Here is a 24,219-nt window from a genome sequence, read left to right as displayed (position 1 = left end):
CTGATGGTGAGTACAGCCATCAGATCCAAATCCGCCAGAGGATTTATCCGCTGGGAACGGTCCAGCGGACCGTTTCCAGCGGATATCCTCTGGTGTGTACAAGGCCTAAGTGATCATTCCTGCCTTCAATGTGCCTTAGTGATCCTTTCTTCCTGCCTTCCATATGACATAATGATCCTTCCTGCCTTCCATATGACATAGTGATCCTTCCTGTCTTCCATATGACATAGTGATCCTTCCTTCTGGCCTTCCATATGACATAGTGATCCTTCCTTCTGGCCTTCCATGTACCATAGTGATCCCTTCTGGCCTTCCATGTATAACAATGATCCTTCCCTCTGTCCAATCTTTCTCCCTCAGGGTTGGTTTACACTGGAGACTCCAGCTTGTGGCACACCAATCAAACCATATTTTATAGGTACAAGGAAGCCCGGGTTTTGTTTACCCACTGCCCTTAAGCCCCTCCCACTATCATTTTTGGCCACAACCACCTTTCTCCTGGAAATGTCCCTCATTCTCAAGTTGAAAAGTTGGGAGGAATGGTATCGGAGGGTCAGTCTGGACTCACATTGCTCTCTTGTGAGGTGAGACAGAACAATACACCTGGTGATTTAGTGAACTGGTAAAGAGCAGTACTCAGTGCAGGTTGCATAGCAAGACCCCTGGTAGAGGAAGTCCAACAGTGGCGGTTCGTCCATAGAGGGCGCTGGAGCGCCTCCCCCTCTGGCTCCACACCGCCACTGACTAATAACATAGATTCATTGCATTGCATGAATGTATGGTATTGTCGCCGCTGCCGCTGGTCTATTCAGATGGCCGGACCTCGAGCGCCGGCCACCTGAATAACGGCAGCTGGTTGGCTGTAGTCGGCTTCCGAATGCTTATTCTTGGGACGTACTGGCAGTGCGTTCCTTGGATAAGACTGACAGGCGTCTCAGCCAATCAGGTTCACCGGTTCTGGCTATCGGTAACCTGATTGGCTGAAGCGTCATCAAGGGCGGGAGAAGACATCGAGGGACGTGGATGGCTGACTCCAGTAAAGTTAAGTGCCGGGCGGGGGGGGGGGGGGAAGCGGCGATGAAGGGCACGGTGACATCAATGGGCACAGTGGCGACAATGGGCACAATTGGCACAGCGGCATGAATGGGCACATTGGCGACAATTTGGCACAGTGGGGACAATGGGCACAGTGGGGACAATTGGCACAGTGGCATGAATGGGCACAGTGGCGACAATTTGGCACAGTGGCGACAATTAAAGGTCACAGTGACAACAATGGGCACAGTGGCGACAATTAAAGGGCACAGTGGCAACAATTGATGGCACAGTGGCTGCGTTTGATGGCATGGCACAGTGGCTGCGTTTGATGGCATGGCACAGTGGTGTGAATTGATGACACAGTGGCTGCGTTTGATGGCATGGCACAGTGGCTGCTTTTGATGGCATGGCACAGTGGTGCGAATTGATGGCACAGTGGCTGCTTTTGATGGCATGGCACAATGACTGCATTTGATGGCACAGTGAGGCTGCAATTTTTTTCTTTTTCGTTTGCGCCCCCCCCCAAAATTTTGAAGTCCAACCTGGCAGACCTCCAGTCAACCAAAGGAATTAAATTGGGTTCTCAATTTAATTTTTTTTTTTTTTTTAACAGAATCCCTCCCAGCACTATCATGGGTCTAAAAAAAAAAGTGGTACCTTTCCTTAGATACTATCATAATAAATAATAGAGTGGGGTGATGACGTCCTTTAAAGTGCAGTCTTCCCACTTTGGGGGCTTCAGCAATCTGCACACCAGTAGACGGATCTTTGGATCTCTTATTCAGGTCGGCATGAACTGGTCATATCAGCGGAACTCCAGATCTACTACCCGTCAGTGGCGGTGCGTCCATAAAAGGCGCATGGGTGCCACCCCCTCACTCCTGGCACCGCCCTATCACCATAGATAGATTTGTGCATTGCATGAATCTATCTATGGTCGCCGCTGACACCCCCTACTCAGGTGTCCGGCCCCTTTTTGGGCACCTGAATTACAATGGCGGGGGTGTTTTTTGGAAGCACCTGATTAGAGCCATAGGCCAAAAATGTAAACAGCGGGCGCCATGCTGGGTGTTCGCTGTTCACTCAGCGTTGTGTTAGCAACGCGAAGGAACACTGAACCGCCCCTCAGCCAATCTTGGGTCTGTTACCTGTCACCTGATTGGCTGAAATGACAGGCGCTGTAATTGGACATATTCTGGACACCGTCGCTGACCCGCTGCGAGACAGGTAAGTGCCTGGCGGGCGGTGGTTGCACACTGGCAGCATTTGATGGTGCACAGTAGCGGCAATTGCCCCTATGCTAGTGCCACCTGCAAGTGCCCACCAGTGCCACCTATCAATGCCCATGAGTGCCACCTATCAATGCTCACAAGTGCCACCTATCAATGCCCACCAGTGCCACCTATCAATGCCTCATCAGTGCCACCTAGCAGTGCTGTCTATCAGTGCCCATCACAGCCACCCTTCAGTGCCCATCCCTGCCAGCTATCAGTGCCACTTCTCAGTGCCCACCAGTGCCACCTATCAATGCCCTTCAGTTCCCCCCAGTGCCGCCTATCAGTGCCTACCAGTGCCACCTTATCGGTGCCTATCAGTGCCCATTACTGCAGCCTCTCAGTGTACATTAATGAAGGAGAAAAATTACCAGTTTGCAAAATTTTATAACAAAATATAAATAATATATATATATATAAAAAAAAAAAAAAACAGTGGGCCGGATTCAGATAGATTCGTCTATCTATCTGCCGGCATAACGTATCTCAGATACGTTACGCCGCTGTAACCTTGGGCGCAAGTTCTGTATTCAGAAAGAACTTGCGCCTTTAGTTACGGCGGCTTAACGTATGTGTGGCGGCGTAAGCCCGCCTAATTCAAATGGGGATGTTGGGGGCGTGTTTTATTTAAATTTCGCTTCACCCCGCGTTTTTGACGTTTTTTTTGAATGGCGCATAGGTGAATATGCAGCCTAAGATACGACGGTGTAAGACACTTACGCCGGTCGGATCTTAGGGAAATCTATGCGTAACTGATTCTCTGAATCAGGCGCATAGATACGACCGGCCGGACTCAGAGATATGATGGCGTATCAGGAGATACGCCGTCGTATTTTTTTTCTGAATCCAGCCCAGTAATTTTTATTTTTTTTAACAAAAGATAAAAACCGCAGAGATGATCAAATACCACCAAAAGTAATCTCTATTTGTGGGAGAAAAAATATAATTTGGGTACAGCTTTGCAATTGTCATTCAAAGTGCGTCAGCCCTGAAAAGCTGAAAAGCAAGTGGTTAAAAATATTTACAGGTTACATATTAAGAGTTACAAAAGGAGGTCTAGTGCTAGAATTATTGCTCTCGCTCCGACGAAGGCGGCGTATGTAACCTGTGCGTATCTGGCTCTGATACTAGCCAATGCCAGTCACCGAGCTCACCGCACGTCCCCGGATCCAATCATCCATCGATAATAATAAGTGAGTGGCGTGACGCAATGATGTGCGAGGTCGGCTCTCCAGCCATAGAGACGTATGGGAAGCGGTCACAGAGGTGTCAGGGGAGAAGTTGGGTAATCAGATCTCAGGCACTCCTAGGACATGTTATACAACAATCACACCTGACATCAAACACCTCCAACACTCCGCCAGAGAATTTTAATCACATTTTTTTCCTCTGAACTGAGTTTTATGTTAATGAGGGAATGTGGGCGGGACCTATAAAACTTTGTACAGGGGCCTCACTTGCTCTATTCCTCTCCAGCGACTCGCCAAGATGAAGGTGCTGATCTCCTGTCTGCTGGCTGCGGCGTGTCTCTTAGTCCCAGGTAAGCCGTCTTCACTCGCTGGCGTCGCATTTCTGGTGTGGTTTGTTTTTTTAGTTACATTTTTTTCAGAGATGGAAACGTTGTGTTGTAGCGAGAGAACGGAATTCAGACTTTATAACATCAAAATCACGACAGCGCTGATCATCGGCAATGACATTCCTGGAATATATTTCTCATATCAAATGGAAGATTTTTTTTCTTTTGTTTATTTTTTTTATTTTTATTTTTTATTTTTAAAGTCTTTAGGTCGATTTGACTTTTTTTTTTTTTGACGTTTTTTTTTTTTTTTTTATTGAATTTTACAAAAAAGGAGTTACAATCTATTAGGTTATAAGGGAGGATACAGAAGGTAGAAGAGCTTACAATCTATTCGGGTATAAAGGAGGATACAGAAGGTAGAAGAGCTTACAATCTATTCGGGTATAAGGGAGGATACAGAAGGTAGAAGAGCTTACAATCTATTAGAATATAAGGGAGGATACAGAAGGTAGAAGAGCTTACACTCTATTAGAGTATAAGGGAGGATACAGAAGGTAGAAGAGCTTACAATCTATTAGGATAGAAGGGAGGATACAGAAGGTAGAAGAGCTTACAATCTATTAGGATAGAAGGGAGGATACAGAAGGTTGAAGAGCTTACAATCTATTAGGGTATAAGGGAGGATACAGAAGGTAGAAGAGCTTACAATCTATTAGGATAGAAGGGAGGATACAGAAGGTTGAAGAGCTTACACTCTATTAGAGTATAAGGGAGGATACAGAAGGTAGAAGAGCTTACAATCTATTAGAATATAAGGGAGGATACAGAAGGTAGAAGAGCTTACACTCTATTAGAGTATAAGGGAGGATACAGAAGGTAGAAGAGCTTACAATCTATTAGGATAGAAGGGAGGATACAGAAGGTTGAAGAGCTTACAATCTATTAGGATAGAAGGGAGGATACAGAAGGTTGAAGAGCTTACAATCTATTAGGGTATAAGGGAGGATACAGAAGGTAGAAGAGCTTACAATCTATTAGGATAGAAGGGAGGATACAGAAGGTAGAAGAGCTTACAATCTATTAGGCTATAAGCGAGGATACAGAAGGTAGAAGAGCTTACACTCTATTAGGATAGAAGGGAGGATACAGAAGGTAGAAGAGCTTACAATCTATTAGGATAGAAGGGAGGATACAGAAGGTAGAAGAGCTTACAATCTATTAGGCTATAAGCGAGGATACAGAAGGTAGAAGAGCTTACACTCTATTAGGATAGAAGGGAGGATACAGAAGGTAGAAGAGCTTACAATCTATTCGGGTATAAGGGAGGATACAGAAGGTAGAAGAGCTTACAATCTATTAGGGTATAAGGGAGGATACAGAAGGTAGAAGAGCTTACAATCTATTAGGATAGAAGGGAGGATACAGAAGGTAGAAGAGCTTACAATCTATTAGGATAGAAGGGAGGATACAGAAGGTAGAAGAGCTTACAATCTATTAGGATACAAGGGAGGATACAGAAGGGAGAAGAGCTTACAATCTATTCGGGTATAAGGGAGGATACAGAAGGTAGAAGAGCTTACAATCTATTCGGGTATAAGGGAGGATACAGAAGGTAGAAGAGCTTACAATCTATTAGAGAGAAAGGAGGATGCATTAGGTAGAAGAGCTTACAATCTATTAGGATATAATGGAGGATATAGTAGGTAGAAGAGCTTACAATCTATTCGGGTATAAGGGAGGATACTGGAGGTAGAAGAGCTAACACTCTATTAGGGAGGATACAGAAGGTAGAAGAGCTTACAATCTATTAGGATATAAGGGAGGATACAGAAGATAGAAGAGCTTACACTCTATTAGGATATAAGGAGGATACAGAAGGTAGAAGAGCTTACAATCTATTATGGTATAAGGGAGGATACAGAAGGTAGAAGAGCTTACAATCTATTAGAGTATAAGGGAGGATACAGAAGGTGGAAGAGCTTACACTCTATTCGGATATAAGTAGGATACAGAAGGTAGAAGAGCTTACAATCTATTAGGGTATAAGGGAGTATACAGAAGGTGGAAGAGCTTACAATCTATTAGGGTATAAGGGAGGATACAGAAGGTAGAAGAGCTTACAATCTATTAGGGTATGAAGGAGGATACAGAAGGTTGAAGAGCTTACAATCTATTAGGGTATAAGGGAGGATACAGAAGGTGGAAGAGCTTACAATCTATTAGGATATAAGGGAGGATACAAAAGGTGGAAGAGCTTACAATCTATTAGGATATAAGGGAGGTTACAGAAGGTTGAAGAGCTTACAATCTATTAGGATATAAGGGAGGATACAGAAGGTAGAAGAGCTTACAATCTATTAGGATACAAGGTAGGATACAGAAGGTAGAAGAGCTTACAATCTATTAGGGTATAAGGAAGGATACAGAAGGTAGAAGAGCTTACAATCTATTAGGGTATAAGGGAGGATACAGAAGGTAGAAGAGCTTACAATCTATTAGGGTATAAGGGAGGATACAGAAGGTGGAAGAGCTTACACTCTATTCGGATATAAGTAGGATACAGAAGGTAGAAGAGCTTACAATCTATTAGGGTATAAGGGAGGATACAGAAGGTAGAAGAGCTTACAATCTATTAGGGTATAAGGGAGGATACAGACGGTAGAAGAGCTTACACTCTATTAGGGTAGAAGGAGGATACAGGAGGTAGAAGAGCTTACAATCTATTAGGATAGAAGGGAGGATACAGAAGGTAGAAGAGCTTACAATCTATTAGGGTATAAGGGAGGATACAGGAGGTAGAAGAGCTTACAATCTATTAGGATAGAAGGGAGGATACAGAAGGTAGAAGAGCTTACAATCTATTAGGATAGAAGGGAGGATACAGAAGGTAGAAGAGCTTACAATCTATTAGGATATAAGGGAGAATACAGAAGGTAGAAGAGCTTACAATCTATTAGGGTAAAAGGGAGAATACAGAAGGTAGAAGAGCTTACAATCTATTCGGGTATAAGGGAGGATACAGGAGGTAGAAGAGCTTACAATCTATTAGGGTATAAGGGAGGATACAGAAGGTAGAAGAGCTTACAATCTATTCGGGGAGGGAGGATACGGACTCATTTTTATGGGTATAGTAAATATCATACAAATCCAATAAGGTTTGGGTCACACTTGAGCTTCTTCTAGTATTTCGGAGCGTTTTTTATGCACTTTTATACTTGCGTTCTCCAGGCATTTTCATACTTGAGCATTTTTGTTTCAGCCAATGGAAAGCCGGTTACCAGGAAAAGCAGAAAATCATGTGAATAAAACATTTCCCATTTTTTAGATGCTCCTATTGAAGTCTTTAGGGATGAAAGACGCGGGACCTCTCTGAGCTCTTAGGGACACGTCCCAAGCTGTACGACGCTCGGGGGGTGAATGGGGCACCATAGGATACAATGGAGGGAATCCTTTCTAGAAAAGCACTTTGAGTGACTCCGGGGGGTGACCCGAGCCTATAGGTGAAGAAATGCGTCGGTGACACGAGGATATCCAAAAAGGCGATTAAGGAAAATGGAAAGAAATAAAAGTCAATGGTGGTCAATGAGATAGAGAATGGGGGTTCCAAGTATCTCCTCCCCACCCTTGGGGGTCTTCAGCCCCGGAGGATATGGCTGGCCGAAGAACCCGGCCACATTTTACGATTCCGAACTGCGTCGCTTTAACTGACAATTGCGCGGTCGTGCGACGTGGCTCCCAAACAAAATTGGCGTCCTTTTTTCCCCACAAATAGAGCTTTCTTTTGGTGGTATTTGATCACCTCTGCGGTTTTTATTTTTTGCGCTATAAATAAACAAAAAGGGAAACAATTTTGAAAAGAAAAAGCAATGTTTTTTTTTTACTTTTTGCTATAATAAATATCACCAAAAAATATATAAAAATAATTTTTTCCTCAGTTTAGGCCGATACGTATTCTTCTACCTATTTTTGGTAAAAAAAAAATCGCAATAAGCGTTTATCGATTGGTTTGCGCAAAAGTTATCGCGTCTACAAAATAGGGGATCGTTTTATGGCATTTTTATTAATATTTTCTTTTTACTACTAATGGCGGCGATCAGCGATTTTTATGGCGACTGCGACATTATGACGGACACATCGGACACTTTTGACGTTATTTTGGGACCAATCACATTTATACAGCGATCAGTGCTGTAAAAATGCAGCGGCAGCGATATCAGGGAATGCCAGTCTATAGCAGGGCCATCTTAATGCAAGGGCACTCCTGGGCACAGGTAAATGGGGGCCCCACAATAATCTTGCATTACATCATACTTTGCAATTGTCTCGGATTTGCTGGGACAGTCGTGCTTTTTACTAAACTGTCCTGATATGTGTCCCAGGAAGCGTCCCAGAACCTATACTGTGCCCTCCTGACCCCCCCTGTACTGTGCCCTCCTGACCCCCCCCTGTACTGTGCCCTCCTGACCCCCCCTGTACTGTGCCCTCCTGGTCCCCCCTGTACTGTGCCCTCCTGACCCCCGCCCTGTACTGTGCCCTCCTGACCCCCTCTATACTCTGCCCTCCTGACCCCCCCTGTACTGTGCCCTCCTGACCCCCCCTGTACTGTGCCCTCCTAACCCCCCTGTACTGTGCCCTCCTGACCCTCTCTGTACTCTGCCCTCCTGACCCCCCCTGTACTGTGCCCTCCTGACCCCCATGTACTGTGCCCTCCTGACCCCCCTGTACTGTGCCCTCCTGACCCCCCCTGTACTGTGCCCTCCTGACCCCCCTGTACTGTGCCCTCCTGACCCCCCTGTACTGTGCCCTCCTGACCCCCCCTGTACTGTGCCTTCCTGACCCCCCCCTGTACTGTGCCCTCCTGACCCCCCTGTACTATGCCCTCCTGACCCCCCCTGTACTGTGCCCTCCTGACCCCCCTGTACTATACCCTCCTGACCCCCCCTGTACTGTGCCCTCCTGACCCCCCCTGTACTGTGCCCTCCTGACCCCCCTGTACTTTGCCCTTTGTGTTGACTAGTCTTTGATTTATGGAATGTTTTCCTTTTGTAAAATCGATTTTATTGAAAGTTCTTATGAATATATGTTTAATTCTATCAACTATTTATACTTTTAGCATAGCTCCCAACTGTCCCTGATTTGGAGCAATGTCCCTCTGTCCCTCATTCCTCCTCATTTGTCCCTCATGTTGGTCTGATCCATAGAGTTGTATATAAAATGAACTTTTTATCTTTCAAAAAGTGTTTCCCAGTGGTAAACTTTTTATCCGATTTCTAAATTGCTGCATTTGTAATGCTGGAAGGGGCCCCAGTGCATTACTTTCCCAGGGGCCCATGATGCTATTAAGATGGCCCTGGTCTATAGAGCTGAATTTGCACGGATCAAAACTCGCGCAGGACCCCTTTTTCCGCAACTTATATTCGCAACGCATTGATGTGAACTGCACTAATGTTAAACTTTGTAACTTAAATGACTTGCGAATTTGAGAAATCGCAACGTCTCAAATTCGCAATAGAATTCGCAGCAGTGTGAATCTAACCTAAGGCTGGGTTCACACTGCTGCAAATTCTTTTGCGAATTTGAGCCGTTGCGATCGCTCAAATTCGCAAGTCATTAAAATAACATTGTTTTCCATTAGTGCCGTTCACATCAAGCTGCGAAAAAAGGGTCCTGCTCGAGTTTTGATGCGTGTGCGATGCGAATTCAGTTCTATAGACTGGCATTCCCTAAAATCGCGGCAAAAACGCAGCCGCAAAATCGCGGTAAAATCGCAGATTTTACCGCGATTTTGAATTCGCAGCAGTTTGAACCTAGCCTCAAGGTGCTATTGACATGACATTTTCCCCACATGTCGGTAACAAGCCATGCAATCCATACATACAAAGACACTGAGGCTAGGTTCACACTGCTGCCAATTCAAAATCGTGGTAAAATCACGATTTTACCACGATTTCGCGGGAATGCCAAATACATCCTAAATATAGAACCATTTATCCAACTGTCCATCCAGAGCCTCTGGTTTATAGACCAGATACATCCTAAGGGCTAGATTCAGAGAGAGTTACGCCGGCGTATCAGTAGATACGCCGTCGTAACTCTGAATCCACGCCGTCGTAAATTTAAGCGGATTCTGGAAACCAGATACGCTTAAATTAGGCTAAGATACGAGTGGCGTAAGTCTCCTACGCTGTCTTATCTTAGGGTGCATGTTTACACTGGCCGCTAGGTGGCGCTTCCGTAGTTTTTGGCGTAGAATATGCAAATTACCTAGATACGCCGATTCACGAATGTACGTACGCCCGGCGCTATTTTTTTACGTCGTTTATGTTAGGCTTTTTCGGCATAAGGTTACTCCTGCTATTAGGATGGCCGTCGTTCCCGCGTCGAAATTTGAAAATTTTACGTTGTTCGCGTAACTCGTCCGTGAATGGGGCTGGACGTAATTTACGTTCACGTCGAAACCAATGACGTCCTTGCGGCGTACTTTGGAGCAATGCACACTGGGAAATTCCATGGACGGCGCATGCGCCGTTTGGGAAAAACGTCAATCACGTCGGGTCACCAATAATTAACATAAAACACGCCCCCCCTCATCCTCATTTGAATTAGGCGCGCTTACGCCGGCCTCATTTACGCTACGCCGCCGTAACTTAGGAGGCAAGTGCTTTGTGAATACAGCACTTGCCTCTCTGACTTACGGCGGCATAGCGTAAATACGATACGCTGCGCCGCCGTAACAATACGCGCCCCTACCTGAATCTAGCCCAAAATATAGAACCATTTCTACAACTGTCCTTCCAGAGCAGGGGTCCTCAAACTACGGCGCGCGGGCCACATGTGGCCCATGGAGGACATTTAACCGACCCACCCCACCCTGACATGCACGGCAGGTTGTAACACAGCGGTCTCGCTGTGTCACGGAGCTCACAGTGTTAACAGTTCGGGCAGTTCGGTCACGCTGGCACGCTGTTCAGGCGCGCTGTGATAAATGTCCCGCCCTCCTCCTGACCTAGACTAGCTCGTGTGATAGAGCCAGTGTTCTGTCTATCACACAAGCTGGTCTAGGAGGAGGAGGGCGGGGCTTTTATCACAGCGCGACCAAACTGTTAACAACACTGTGAGCTCTGTGACACAGCGGGATCGTGACACAGCAGCAGTTTGGCACAGTAAGGCTGTGAGGGGCTTACGATGGTGAGGTGAGGGGGGGCTTGTGATGGTGAGGGGGGTTGCAATGAGGGGCTGATGATGATGTAATGATGATGATGGGGGGGGCTTGCAATTAGGGGCTTGCGATGGTGAGGGGGGTTGCAATGAGGGGCTGATGATGATGATTTAATGATGATGGGGGGGGGGGGGCTTGCAATGATCTTGATCACCTTGCAATTAATGATTGTGGGAGGGGGCTTGCAATGAGGGGCATACAATGATGATGGCGAGGGGGGGCTTGCAATGAGGGGCTGATGATGATGGTGAGGGGGGGGGGGGTTTGCAATGAGGGGCTTGCGATGGTGAGGGGGGTTGCAATGAGGGGCTGATGATGATGACGATTTAATGATGATGGGGGGGGGCCTGCAATGATCTTGATCAGCTTGCAATTAATGATTGTGGGAGGGGGCTTGCAATGAGGGGCATACAATGATGATGGCGAGGGGGGGGGCTTGCAATGAGGGGCTGATGATGATGGTGGGGGGGGGGGGGTTGCAATGAGGGGCTTGCGATGGTGAGGGGGGTTGCAATGAGGGGCTGATGATGATGGTGAGGGGGGGGTTTGCATTGAGGGGCTTGCGATGGTGAGGGGGTTTGCATTGAGGGGCTGATGATGATGATGGTGAGGGGGTTTGCATTGAGGGGCTGATGATGATGGTGAGGGGGGTTGCAATGAGGGGCTGATGATGATGATGGTGAGGGGGGTTGCAATGAGGGGCTGATGATGATGGTGAGGGGGGTTGCAATGAGGGGCTGATGATGATGGTGAGGGGGGTTGCAATGAGGGGCTGATGATGATGGTGAGGGGGGTTGCAATGAGGGGCTGATGATGATGATGGTGAGGGGGGTTGCAATGAGGGGCTGATGATGATGGTGAGGGGGGGGGCTTGCAATGAGGGGCTTGCGATGGTGAGGGGGGTTGCAATGAGGGGCTGATGATGATGGTGAGGGGGGGGGGGGTTGCAATGAGGGGCTTGCGATGGTGAGGGGAGTTGCAATGAGGGGCTGATGATGATGATGGGGGAGGGACTTTCAATGATCATGATTGGTTTGCAATTAATGATTGTGGGAGGGGGCTTGCAATGAGGGGCATACAATGATGATGGCGAGGGGGGGCTTGCAATGAGGGGCTGATGATGATAGTGAGGGGGGGGGGCTTGCAATGAGGGGCTTGTGATGGTGAGGGGGGTTGCAATGAGGGGCTGATGATGATGGTGGGGGGGGGGGGGTTGCAATGAGGGGCTTGCGATGGTGAGGGGGGTTGCAATGAGGGGCTGATGATGATGATGGGGGGGGGACTTTCAATGATCATGATTGGTTTGCAATTAATGATTGTGGGAGGGGGCTTGCAATGAGGGGCATACAATGATGATGGCGAGGGGGGGCTTGCAATGAGGGGCTGATGATGATAGTGAGGGGGGTTGCAATGAGGGGCTGATGATGATGGTGGGGGGGGGGGTTGCAATGAGGGGCTTGCGATGGTGAGGGGGGTTGCAATGAGGGGCTGATGATGATGTGGGGGGGGGGGACTTTCAATGATCATGATTGGTTTGCAATTAATGATTGTGAAGGGGGGCTTGCAATGAGGGGGCATACAATGATGATGGTAAAGGGGGGGGGGGGTTGCAATGATCGTGAGCATAGGAATTTGTTCATAGTTTTTTTTATAGTCCGGCCCTCTAACAGTCTGAGGGACAGTGAACCGGCCCCCTATTTAAAAAGTTTGAGGACCCCGGAACCAGAGCCTCTGGTTTATAGACCAGATGCATCCTAAATATGGAACCATTTCTCCAACTGTCCATCCAGAACCTCTGGTTTATAGACCAGATGCATCCTAAATATAGAGCCATTTCTCCAACTGTCCATCTGGAGCCTCTGGTTTATAGACCAGATGCATCCTAAATATAGAGCCATTTCTCCAACTGTCCATCCAGAGCCTCTGGTTTATAGACCAGATACATCCTAAATATAGAGCCATTTCTCCAACTGTCCACCCAGAACCTCTGGTTTATAGACCGGATACATCCTAAATATAGAGCCATTTCTCCAACTGTCCATCCAGAGCCTCTGGTTTATAGACCAAGGGCCAGATTCACGTAGACTAGCGGCGGCGTAACGCATCGTAGATACGTTACACCATCGCAAGTTTTCATCGCAAGTGCCTGATTCACAAAGCACTTGCGATGAAAACTACGCCGGTGGCCTCCGGCGTAAGCCCGCGTAATTTAAATGGGCGTGTGCCATTTAAATTAGGAGCGCTCCCGCGCCGGACCTACTGCGCATGCTCCGTTTCGGAATTCCCGCCGTGCTTTGCACGCAGTGACGTCATTTTTTCGAACGGCGACGCGCCTAGCGTAATCCTGTATTCCCGGACGGCTTACGCAAACGACGTTAATTTTTAAATTTCGACGCGGGAACGACGTCCATACTTTATACAGCAATACGATTGCTGTGTAAAGTTAAGGCACCCAAAACGACGACTAACTTTCCGATTGGAAACTAGACTAGCGGCGACGTAGCGAACGCGAAAATCCGTCGTGGATCGCCGTAACTCCTAATTTGCATACCCGACGCTGGTTTACGACGCAAACTCCCCCCAGCGGCGGCCGCGGTACTGCATCCTAAGATCCGACAGTGTAAAACAATTACACCTGTCGGATCTTCTGGCTATCTATGCGTAACTGATTCTATGAACCAGCCGCATAGATAGAAACAGAGATACGACGGAGTATCAGGAGAAACGCCGTCGTATCTCCTTTGTGAATCTGGCCCTATATACATCCTAAATATAGAGCCATTTCTCCAACTGTCCATCCAGAGCCTCTGGTTTATAGACGGGATACATCCTAAATATAGAACCATTTCTCCAACTGTCCATCCAGAGCCTCTGGTTTATAGACTGGATACATCCTAAATATAGAGCCATTTCTCCAACTGTCCATCCAGAGCCTCTGGTTTATAGACGGGATACATCCTAAATATGGTGAGCATGACTCCTTCTCAGTGCTTGATCACCATCCCCCTCTGTTCTCTCTGTTGAGGGGCTCTGTCCGATTTCTATGATTGGTAGGTATGGTTTTTCCTTTTATTCATTCTATTAAAGTTTTCGATCCTTAATGATCTGCTTGGTAAGAATGATTGTATAGTATGCTCTGTCACATTACTAACCCATATGGTGTCTTCCCGACCAGCCTCCACCCAGAACCGGACCGAGTGCTATTTCTGCTACGAAGCGACAGAAGTCCAATACTGCAACGAGATCAAGACCTGTCCCATGAACTTTACCAACTGCAAGACCATCACACTGAGCGCAAACACGGGTGAGTGAGCGTCCTGATTCAATGGGGGGGTCATGTGTGTATGTGATAATTGGGTGGTGTGATCCTGGCCACACACAGGGCGATATGATAGAACCATCAAACCTTCCGTTCTTTGTTAACCCCTTCCATACCGGGGGGCACTTACGCACCTTCTTGCCCAAGCCAATTTTCAGCTTTCAGCGCTGTCGCACTTAGAATGACAATTGCGCGGTCATGCTACGCTGTACCCGAACTATTTTTTTTATCATTTTGTTCCAACAAATAGAGCTTTCTTTTGGTGGTATTTGATCACCTCTGCGATTTTTTTTTTTTTGCGCAACAACTAAAAAAAGACCGAAAATTTTGAAAAAAATTACGTTTTTATTATTTTCTGTAAATTTTTTGGGTAAATAAGTAAGTTTTCTACTTCGATTATGGGCACCGATGGGCACCGGTGAGGCGGCATTGATGGGCACCGGTGAGGCGGCACTGTCGGACACTGACAGGTGGCACTGATAGGTGGCGCTGGTATGCGGCACTGATGGGCACTCATAGGTGGCACTAATGGGCACTCATAGGCGGCACTGGGCACTCATAGGCGACACTGATGGGCACTCATGGGCGGCACTTATGGGTGGCACTGATGGGTACTTATGGATGGCACAGATGGGCACTGATAGGTGGGCACTGGGCATGGATGGGCACTGAGGGGTGGCACTGATGGACACTGAGGGGTGGCACTGATGGCATTGCTGGGCATCACTTGTTTATCCCAGTGCCAGTCCCATGTTGTCCCATGTTGCCAGTCAGTGCCCCATGGGCACTGATTGGCATCTATTCTTTTTTTTTTTTTACTGCCCTTCCCTGGTGGTCCAGTGTGGGCATCCGAGGGGGGGGGGCTGCGCTGATAAACAATCAGCGCGAACCCCCCCTGTCAGGAGAGCCGCCGATTGGCTCTCCTCTACTCGCGTCTGTCAGACGCGAGTGAGGAAGAGACATCAACGGCTCTTCCTGTTTACATCGTGATCAGCCGTGGTTGGACACGGCTGATCACGTGGTAAAGAGTCTCCGCCGGAGGCTCTTTACCGAGATCGGAGATGCAGGGTGTCAGACTGACACCCCGTATCACTGATCGCTGCGCTGCGCGCCCCCACGGGAGCGCGCCGGCATGAAATCCTGCAGGACGTCAATAGACGTCCAGTCAGGACTTCACAACCACTTCCCGGACGTCAATTGTCCATTGACCGGGCGGGAAGTGGTTAGAATTACAAAGACATAAAATGGTGATTTTTTGATGGGCCACTAAAGAGGCGGGGTCAAAGTTGTCCCAACTAAACCTATGGGACAATCCATCAACTATCACTGACATTGCTGGACATTTTTTCCATCTCTGGTGGTAGATCACTTCGTTTTTCGAGAATTATATTTGATAATTTTTGGTGGAAACAGAAGTGGTTGAAATTGATTGAAAATTGGCACGTGTTTGAAATGCTTTTTTTTTTTTTCGGGGACACGGCAAACCCCAGCATCTCATTTTATTAAAGTGCTTGTAAAGGCAGAAGGCTTTTTTTTACCTTTACCTGATCTCGAGCTTTAGTTCAGTGAAACCTCGGATTGCGAGTAACACGGTCAACGAGCGTTTGCGAGCAGGATTCAAGCTACAGCGGTGTAACAGTACCGCATTTGGCCAGAGGTGCGGGGGCGCCGGAGCCGATCTGAGCCATTCTGCGATCCACCAATCAAAACCTCCTCCAGATACCCAAAGCCAGATACAAATCCAAAGGAGATCGAAGATTTGCAGTCCAAGGACCTCGCCTGTGGAATGCACTACCAACCACCATCCGACTGGAGTCGGACCACTTGGCCTTCAGGAGAAAGATTAAAACCCATCTCTTCTGAGGTCAAGGGTTCCTTACCCATGAAATGGATACAGCGCCCAGAGGCGATTCAGTTCGCATGTGTTGCGCTTTACAAGTTTCTCACTCACTTACTCATTCCGAAAAAACTCAGAATTACCTTTCCGAGGGTTTCCGAGTTTAGCCCAACTGTCCCAGAGTATTTCCAAGGCTCTCTGCCCCCCCACTCCCCAACTCTGGCCACATGCGGTATTGCATGCCATAGAAGTCAATGCAGAACAAATTATTTCCGTTTCCATTGACTTCTATGGGAAAACGCGCTTTGATATGCAAGTGCTTTGGATTACAAGCATTCTCCTGGAACGGATTATGCTCCTAATCCAAGGTTCCACTGTAGTTTGTTTGGACTAAAATGGCCCAAACTAACAATTTTCAACACTAATATATGCAGCTGCTGGGTGTGCTGTATAAGCTGTATGTACACTACTGTATATTACCAAAAGTATTGGGACACTTACCTTTATGCCCCATGCATGCCAATTATCAGGTAGCTTTTTAATCTATCAATGTGTGAGTGTCTATTAAGGAATCCGGAAGCCCCCTTTATGATATGTGACTCCCAAATATCCACCTTCTTCCAGGGGGAATGGGTAGAAGGGTACAGTATTACCTCTTATTTCTCATTCCCAGAAAGAGTAACATTGTAAACAAACACACTTACTAATGTCCCCTGATGTAAATCCATCCAAGGCATCCAGTGATGTGAACACGGGGCTGGGGATCCTGGGTGATGTCATTGACCATATATAGTCAGTAGGGATGAGCTCAAGGTTCGGTCTAAACCTTTTGCTCATCCCAATTGGACAAATATGGTCAATGACCAATGTTGGGGGATAAGACCCTCAAAAAGAAAATAGGAGTTCTTTTAAAGGAATCTAGAAACCTCTTTATAATAAGGGACCCCCAAATATTCACCCTCTCCCAGGAGGAATGGGTACGGGGTCTATTAGTACCTCTTATTACTCATTCCCAGAAAGCGCAAAATGTACAGTAAAACACACAGGGACGCACTTACTAAAGTCCCCAATGTAAATCAATCATCGTTTAAGGCATCCAGTGATGTGAACACGGGGCAGGGGATCCTGGGTGATGTCATTGACCATATTTGTTCAATAGAGATGCTGTTTTTGACCATTTATGGTCAACAGAGATGAGTTCAAGGTTCGGTAGAAACCTTGAGCTCATCCCAGTTGACCAAATATGTTAATGATCAATGTTGAGGGAATAAGGGCCTCAACAAAAAGAATATAAGGGCACTTAAAAAGGAATCTGGAAGGGATGGGAAGGGATGCCATTGACCATATATGATCAATAGGGATGACCTTAAGGTTTGAAGGTTAAAACCTCTAGAGCAGTGGTTCTCAACCTAGGGGTCGGGACCCCCTCGGGGGTCAAATGATGATTTGCCAGGGGTCACCGAATCCTGGGCTGTTCCTGAAGCCCACACCGCTCTCCCAGCCTTTTCCTGCCCCCCAGCAGGGCTGTCCTTGGAGCCTGTGGCCACCCAGCTGGTATGTTCCTGCGTCCTCCCACCCAGGAACCAAGAAAAAGGGAGAGAAATAATAAGAGAAATAACAAGAAACACAGCTAGAGAGAGGATGGGGGGAAAAACAAGAAATTGGGATAGAGAGAGATACAAGGGAAAGAAAGGAGAACAAAGAGAAAGAGTGGAACATCCTAAAATGTACCATAAGGGGTTTTAACGCTGTACGAGTGGAAGGGACTCATGGAGCGCTATATGTCTGTGGGTTAGGGGCGCAAATTACTTGTCTTGCCACGCAAATAATTTTACCGTTAGGGGTCCCCTCAACTTGGGAAATTTTATCAAGGGGTCACGGCGCTAGAAGGTTGAGAACCACTGCTCTAGAGCAACTCAACTGAGCAAATATGGTTGTGACCAATGTTGAGGAATAAGGGCCCCAAAACCGATTTGGGGGTACTTATAAAGTAATTTTGAAGCCCTTTTTATAATATGGGAACCTCAAATATCCACCAACTTCCAGTGGGAATGGATACACAGTTATATGAGTACCTCTTAACATGGGTGTAGCATAAGGGGTTGCAGGGGTCACAATCGCAACCGCGACCCCTAGCTCCAGGAGGGGGCCCCAGCAGCCTCCCTGTCATATTATTATCTCCTCCACAAAGTCCAGCTCCGATCTGCCCTGGAGCTGTATACAGTGCTGGGATGGGAAAGGAGCTCTGCCAGGTGACCTGCCAGGGGTCCCTGATTCTCCAGCAGGGATCCCTGTCCTCTGATGTAAGGAGGAACACTGGGAACTTAAAACTCATAAGCCACTTTGAGTATCTTGGCGTGCAGTGGGTGTATCTGCATGCACAGTGGAAGTGGTGGGTGGTAGTGGGGGGGGGGGGGGGGTGTCCCAGGTCAACTTTTGCATCCAGGCCCACAACCTTCAAGCTACGCCTCTGCCTCATATTATTACTCATTGTCATCCCCAAAAGTATAAAATTAGGGAAAAAACACAGACACACTTACTAAAGTCCCCTAATGTAAATGTGTCATTAATCAAGGCATCCCGTGATGTGAACAAAAGGGTGAGGATCCTGAGTGATGTAATTGACCAAATATGGTCAATAGGGATGAGCGCAAGGTTTACTGGAAACCTTGCGCTCATCCCAATTGACCAAATATGGTCATGACCAATGTTGAGGGATAAGGGCGCAAGAAGAATGTGGGAGTGCTTATAATGGAATCTGGAAGCCCCTTTATAATATGGGACCCTCAAATATCCACCTCCACCCAGGAAAATTGGGTACAGGGGTACATTGGTACCTCCTATTACTCATTCCCAGAAAGAGCTACATGTAAAAAAGCACATTTACTAATGTCCCCTGATGTAAATACATCATCAATCAGAGCATCCAGTGATATGAACACACGTCGACCATAGGGATGAGCTCAAGGTTTGGTTAAAACCTCTACCAACTGACCAATGCTGAGGAATAAGGACCCAAATAAGGATGTGGGCAGGGCCGGATTCCAGACAAGGCCAACAAGGCCAGGCCTCGGGGCGGCAGTGGGTGCAGGGGCGGCACTGTGGCTGAGAGGAGAGGACACTTTCACCACTTTCACTCTCATTTTGGGAGCTCCCCCCTGTCATGTCACGGAGAGAAAACTGAGGGAAGAGGAGGTGAGCACCCCCCGCTTCTCAATGCAATTTTCAGCAGCAGCACCCCCCGCCTCTCAATGTCAGCACCCCCGCCTCACGCTTCTCAATGTCAGCACCCCCCCCCCCCCGCTTCTCAGTGTCCTGCCAAAAAGTCCCCCCGGTGGACAATGTCCCCCCTGTACTGCGGTGGTGGCATTGAAGAATCCGGCCTTGGGGTGGCAAAGGGAGTAAATCCGGGCCTGGATGTGGGGGTACTTATAAAGTAATCTTGAAGCCCCATTTATATTGTTGGAACCCCAAATATCCACCGGCTCCCAAGTATATTATTACCTCTTATTTCTCATTCCCCGAAATAATAAAATATAAAAACGCCACAAACATACTTACTAAAGTCCCCTGATGTAATTCAATCAGGGTGTCCAGTCATGTGACCATGGGGCTGAGGATCCTGGGTGACGTCATTGACCATATTTGTTCAATAGGGCTGCTGTCATTGACCATTGATCAAGGTTGGGTCGAAACCTTCAGCTCATCCCAATTGGCCAAATATGGTCATGACCAATGTTGAGGGATAAGTGCTTTTAAAGGAATCTGGAGAGACTCGGAAACAGGACAGCTCGGCTGACCTCGGGAAAATCTCAGAAAGGCTCGGAAACTTATTTTTTCTACGTTTTTACGAGCATTACCGCTCGAATCCGGCGCCCCCCCCCCCTAGCGACTTTAGGCCAAACGCGGTACTGAACAACGCTTTGGCCTGAATCCTGCTCGTTTTGCGAGATAACACTTGCAAACCTAGTTAGTTTTTTTTTTAAATACAGCGCTCGTATTGCGAAACGCTCGTTAACCGCGTTACTCGCAATCCGAGGTTCCACTGTAATTCTGTTTCTTCATCTTACTGAACGAATACGTTTTGAAGTCCCAGCTCCTCTCGGATATGTGGTTTTTGATGAGTTCTAGAGAAGGACCACTTCCTCTGAGGCCCCTCGCCCCTATTTTTAGGATTTGGTCCCAACTAGGGTTTAGCGAACCCGAACTGTAAAGTTCGGGTTCGGTACGGACTTTGGGTTTTTCCAGAACCCGGACCCGAACCCGAATAGTTGGAAAAAGTTCGGGTTCGGGGTTCGGGTATATTTGGCGCGCGGCACGGCAGCCAATCGCCTTTCTTTTTACAACTGTGACTGTAATCTGATCACAGCCATGCCTACTTATGGCATGGCTGTGATTGGCCAGTGCAGCATGTGACCCATCATGTGACGTGCCTCTATATTAGATACAGGCACACAGCACAGATCGTCACTCTGCTTTACTCTAGATAGGGAAAGGCTGCTGGAATCTGCTGCTTAGGGAAAGTTAGGTGATCTGGCTGTATTCTACTTATGTGAGGGCAAGGTTCCTGATTGTTCTTTGGGGAGGGTGTTAGGTGTGTGCTGTGATTAATTACTGCTCCAGAAATTTCAAGAGGGAACACTTTATTCATTTGAGATCTGCATCATCTTATCGTATCTGGCTGCTTCAGGTATGTGAGGGGATGGTTGCTTGCTGCTGATTCTCATAGGGACAGTTGTAGGTCTTAGTTTGTTTCTTAAATATCAAGAAGCACTGTATTCCTCTGACATCTGCTGTGCTGCTATATACTTCAGGCATTTGCTTCATCTATAGTGGCTGTTTGCAATCTATAGCTAACTGGCTGCATATTACAATAACACCAGACCTGCCACAGCAACTGTTCACCTGTCATATACTGATACCTGATTAAGGTGCTGTTAATTAAACTCACTTGGTGCCTTATCGAGTCTATCGACATTAAATTTGCCCCAGAACCTGTGTAACTCTGTGTTCAGGTTTAAAGGGATGAGGTAGCAACCCTAGATCTGTCTAACTATTTTGGGGTTTACCCTAATTTAAAAAATAAATCTATTAAAAACCAAAACCTGCTGTGTTGGCTACCTCCTCCTCCTCCTCCTCCTCCGCCACTTCCACCTTCAGTCACATTGTTAGGGTTGCACACTGCAACTGCTTTCTTTAAGTCCCACCAGAGGTTCTCAATCGGATTTAAGTCTGGTGACTGCGATGGCCACTCCAAAATGTTCCAGCCTTTAATCTGCAACCATGCTCTAGTGGACTTGGAGGTATGCTTGGGATCATTGTCCTGTTGAAAGGTCCAACGTCTCCCAAGCCTCAGGTTTGTGACGGACTGCATCACATTGTTATCCAATATCTCCTGGTACTGAAGAGAATTCATGGTACCTTGCACACGCTGAAGCTTCCCTGTACCTGCACAAGCAAAACAGCCCCAAAGCATGATTGACCCCCCCGCCATGCTTCACAGTAGGCAAGGTGTTCTTTTCATCATAGGCCTTGTTCTTCCTCCTCCAAACATAGCGTTGATCCATGGGCCCACACAGTTGTAATTTTGATTCATAAGTCCACAAAACACAATCCCAAAACTTGTGTGGTTTGCCCACATGACTTTTTGCATACTGCAGTCGACTCTTCTTATTCTTTGGAGACAGCAAGGGGGTGCGCCTGGGAGTTCTGGCATAGAGGCCTTCATTACGCAGTGTGCGCCGTATTGTCTGAGCAGAAACTTCAGTACCCACATCTGACAAATCTTTTCTCAGTTCCTCAGCAGTCACACAGGGACTTTTCTCCACTCTACGCTTCAGGTAGCGCACAGCAGTCAAAGTCAGCATCTTCTTTCTGCCACGACCAGGTAGCGTTTCAACAGTGCCCATTGCCTTGAATTTTGCATTTACTACTGTATTACAAAACCAATTGATATCATTTTAGTTGCATATGGTTGTTTATGAAGTCCTTGTAGGATAAGGTGACAAAATCTGGGGACAAAACCGGGGACAGACTTTGTCCGGGGACAGTGTCCTCAATCCGGGGACTGTCCCCTGAAACCGGGGATGTCTGGTCACCCTATTGTAGGATTTCATTCTGAATAAAATTACAAATGTACACTGAATTCCCTAAAACCCTTTACAGCATTGGGGGGTTGAATAATTTTGAACAAAACTGTATGGACCTCGTCCTCCAAGGTCAAAATCATTATATATTTTTTTTTTTGGTTATTTTGAGTTATTTCCCTATCCACATTTATTTCCACAGTACTTGCCATGCTCTTCCCGACATTTTGCTGCCATTTGCAGCCCTCCAGCCCTTTCCCTTAGTTTTTTAGAGACATTTTTGTAGTCAAAAGTCCGGGTCCCCATTGACTTCAATGGGGTTCGGGTCCGGGTCAAAGTTCGGTCCCGAACCCGAACCCGAACCCGAACTTTTTTTTCAAAGTCCGGGTTCGGGTCCGAACCCGAACATCCAGGTGTCCGCTCAACTCTAGTCCCAACCAAAGCTATAGCGTTGTTTTATGATAATGACTTTTCTTTCCCTCTTTGTGCATTTCAGGCTACCCCTACGACGGCTCAACACTGATGGTCACCAGGGACTGTGTTAAACAATGTACCAACAGCGACGAGGAAGACTTGGGCTCCGAATATGAAGTCTACTGCTGCCAAGGCGATCTGTGTAACAATCGGTATGGAGTTGTGTCTACAGCCGCCAGCCACCGCGGGGCGTGGACCTTCCACCTGCAGAGCGGAGCATATGGCGGACTCATGATGGTCTTCAGTTTGTTCGTTGTTCTCTTCCCTTCTTGGGTCTGATGACTTTTCCCGCTCTCTCCCCGGAGCGCCACCTAATGGACTATATCTCCTCCACCAATGAACTGTTCTACTCCATTATTCGACTCCAGAACATTTTTTTTTTCTTTTACGTGGCCTAAGGAAAGGTTAGAGACTCTGTCACCTTTTTGTGTCATTGATTTCACCTGGTTTTATATCTGGGATGCAGGAAAATCCCACCAGAGGTTCTCGCTTTTCCCCCACTAAGAAAAATGTGAAAGATGTTAAATTATGTATGTAATGATAAAGTAGATTAAATTTTAAATTATAATAAGTCACGAAAACGAATGTCTTCTTTCAGCATCCAGGGATGGACTGGCCATTGGGACTACAGGGAGTTTCCCGGTGGGCCGATGGCTCAGTGGGCCGACTTCAGTGACAGTGGAACGCCGCCCCCCCTCCGCTCCTCTGTCTCTCCCTTCCCGCAGTGCTCACCTCCTCTCCCTCCCTGCAGCGCTCACCTGGGGGGAACAGAGGAGCAGGGGGAGGACCAGAGGAGCAGGGGGGGGACAGAGGAGCATGGGGGAGGGGACAGACAGCTGACTCAACAGCTATGGCCTGGGAGTTTCTCACTTCTGCCTAATCTTGTCCCATAAGGGGGGGCACCGAACTGATTCTTTGCCCCTGGTGAAATAATGTCTAGCTTCCCCACTGGTACTGCCTATAAGAGTACTAATACCAGCCATTCTACTCTAATAAAGCAGAATGGCTAGTGGCTAGTGAAGGTGGAGAGGGGGCTTGGGTGGCGGGGGGGGGGGTGCGGGAGTTGTCCGGCCTCCATGAGAGAGACCTGTCAAAGTGGGCCAGTCTGGATGAAGTCCAGGGCCGAATTTTTGTCCCAGTCCAGCCCTGTCAGCATCTATATGTGGTGCCCCCATATAGGCGTGCGCAAGGGGTGTGCCTGGGCATACCCTAATCGAAGGTGATCAGATTTTTTAAATTAAGTCCGGGGACATTTTTTTTACTAGTAATGGCGGCAATCAGCGACTCTCTGCCCGTCACTGCCCATCTCACAGCCTGTCAAGTCTTACTCTCCGGGCCCCCCGGCTACTACTTGGTGGGGAGCGGAGGAAGATCACTCTGTCAGGGAAGGCAAGGAGATAAGCAGGTAGACGGCTGGTCGGGGCTTGAGCCAAGGCAGAAGAACATGCGAGCG

The 24,219-nt window shown here is 47.4% G+C and overlaps 1 protein-coding gene across 1 annotated transcript; it reads left to right on the top strand.

The window, feature by feature from the left end:
* The first annotated feature begins 3,745 nt into the window (after positions 1-3,745).
* On the top strand, positions 3,746-23,347 carry LOC120939766 (secreted Ly-6/uPAR-related protein 1-like). The gene is made up of 3 exons (XM_040352101.1): positions 3,746-3,852; positions 14,226-14,354; positions 22,789-23,347. Exons 1-3 carry the CDS (start codon positions 3,801-3,803, stop codon positions 23,043-23,045), a joined length of 438 nt encoding a protein of 145 aa, XP_040208035.1. The 5' UTR covers positions 3,746-3,800; the 3' UTR covers positions 23,046-23,347.
* The last annotated feature ends 872 nt before the right edge of the window (positions 23,348-24,219 follow it).

The sequence above is a fragment of the Rana temporaria genome, chromosome 5 (assembly GCF_905171775.1).
Source record: "Rana temporaria chromosome 5, aRanTem1.1, whole genome shotgun sequence".
In the NCBI taxonomy this organism is placed as follows: Eukaryota; Metazoa; Chordata; class Amphibia; order Anura; family Ranidae; genus Rana; species Rana temporaria.
This window is presented reverse-complemented; position numbering and strand designations above follow the sequence as displayed.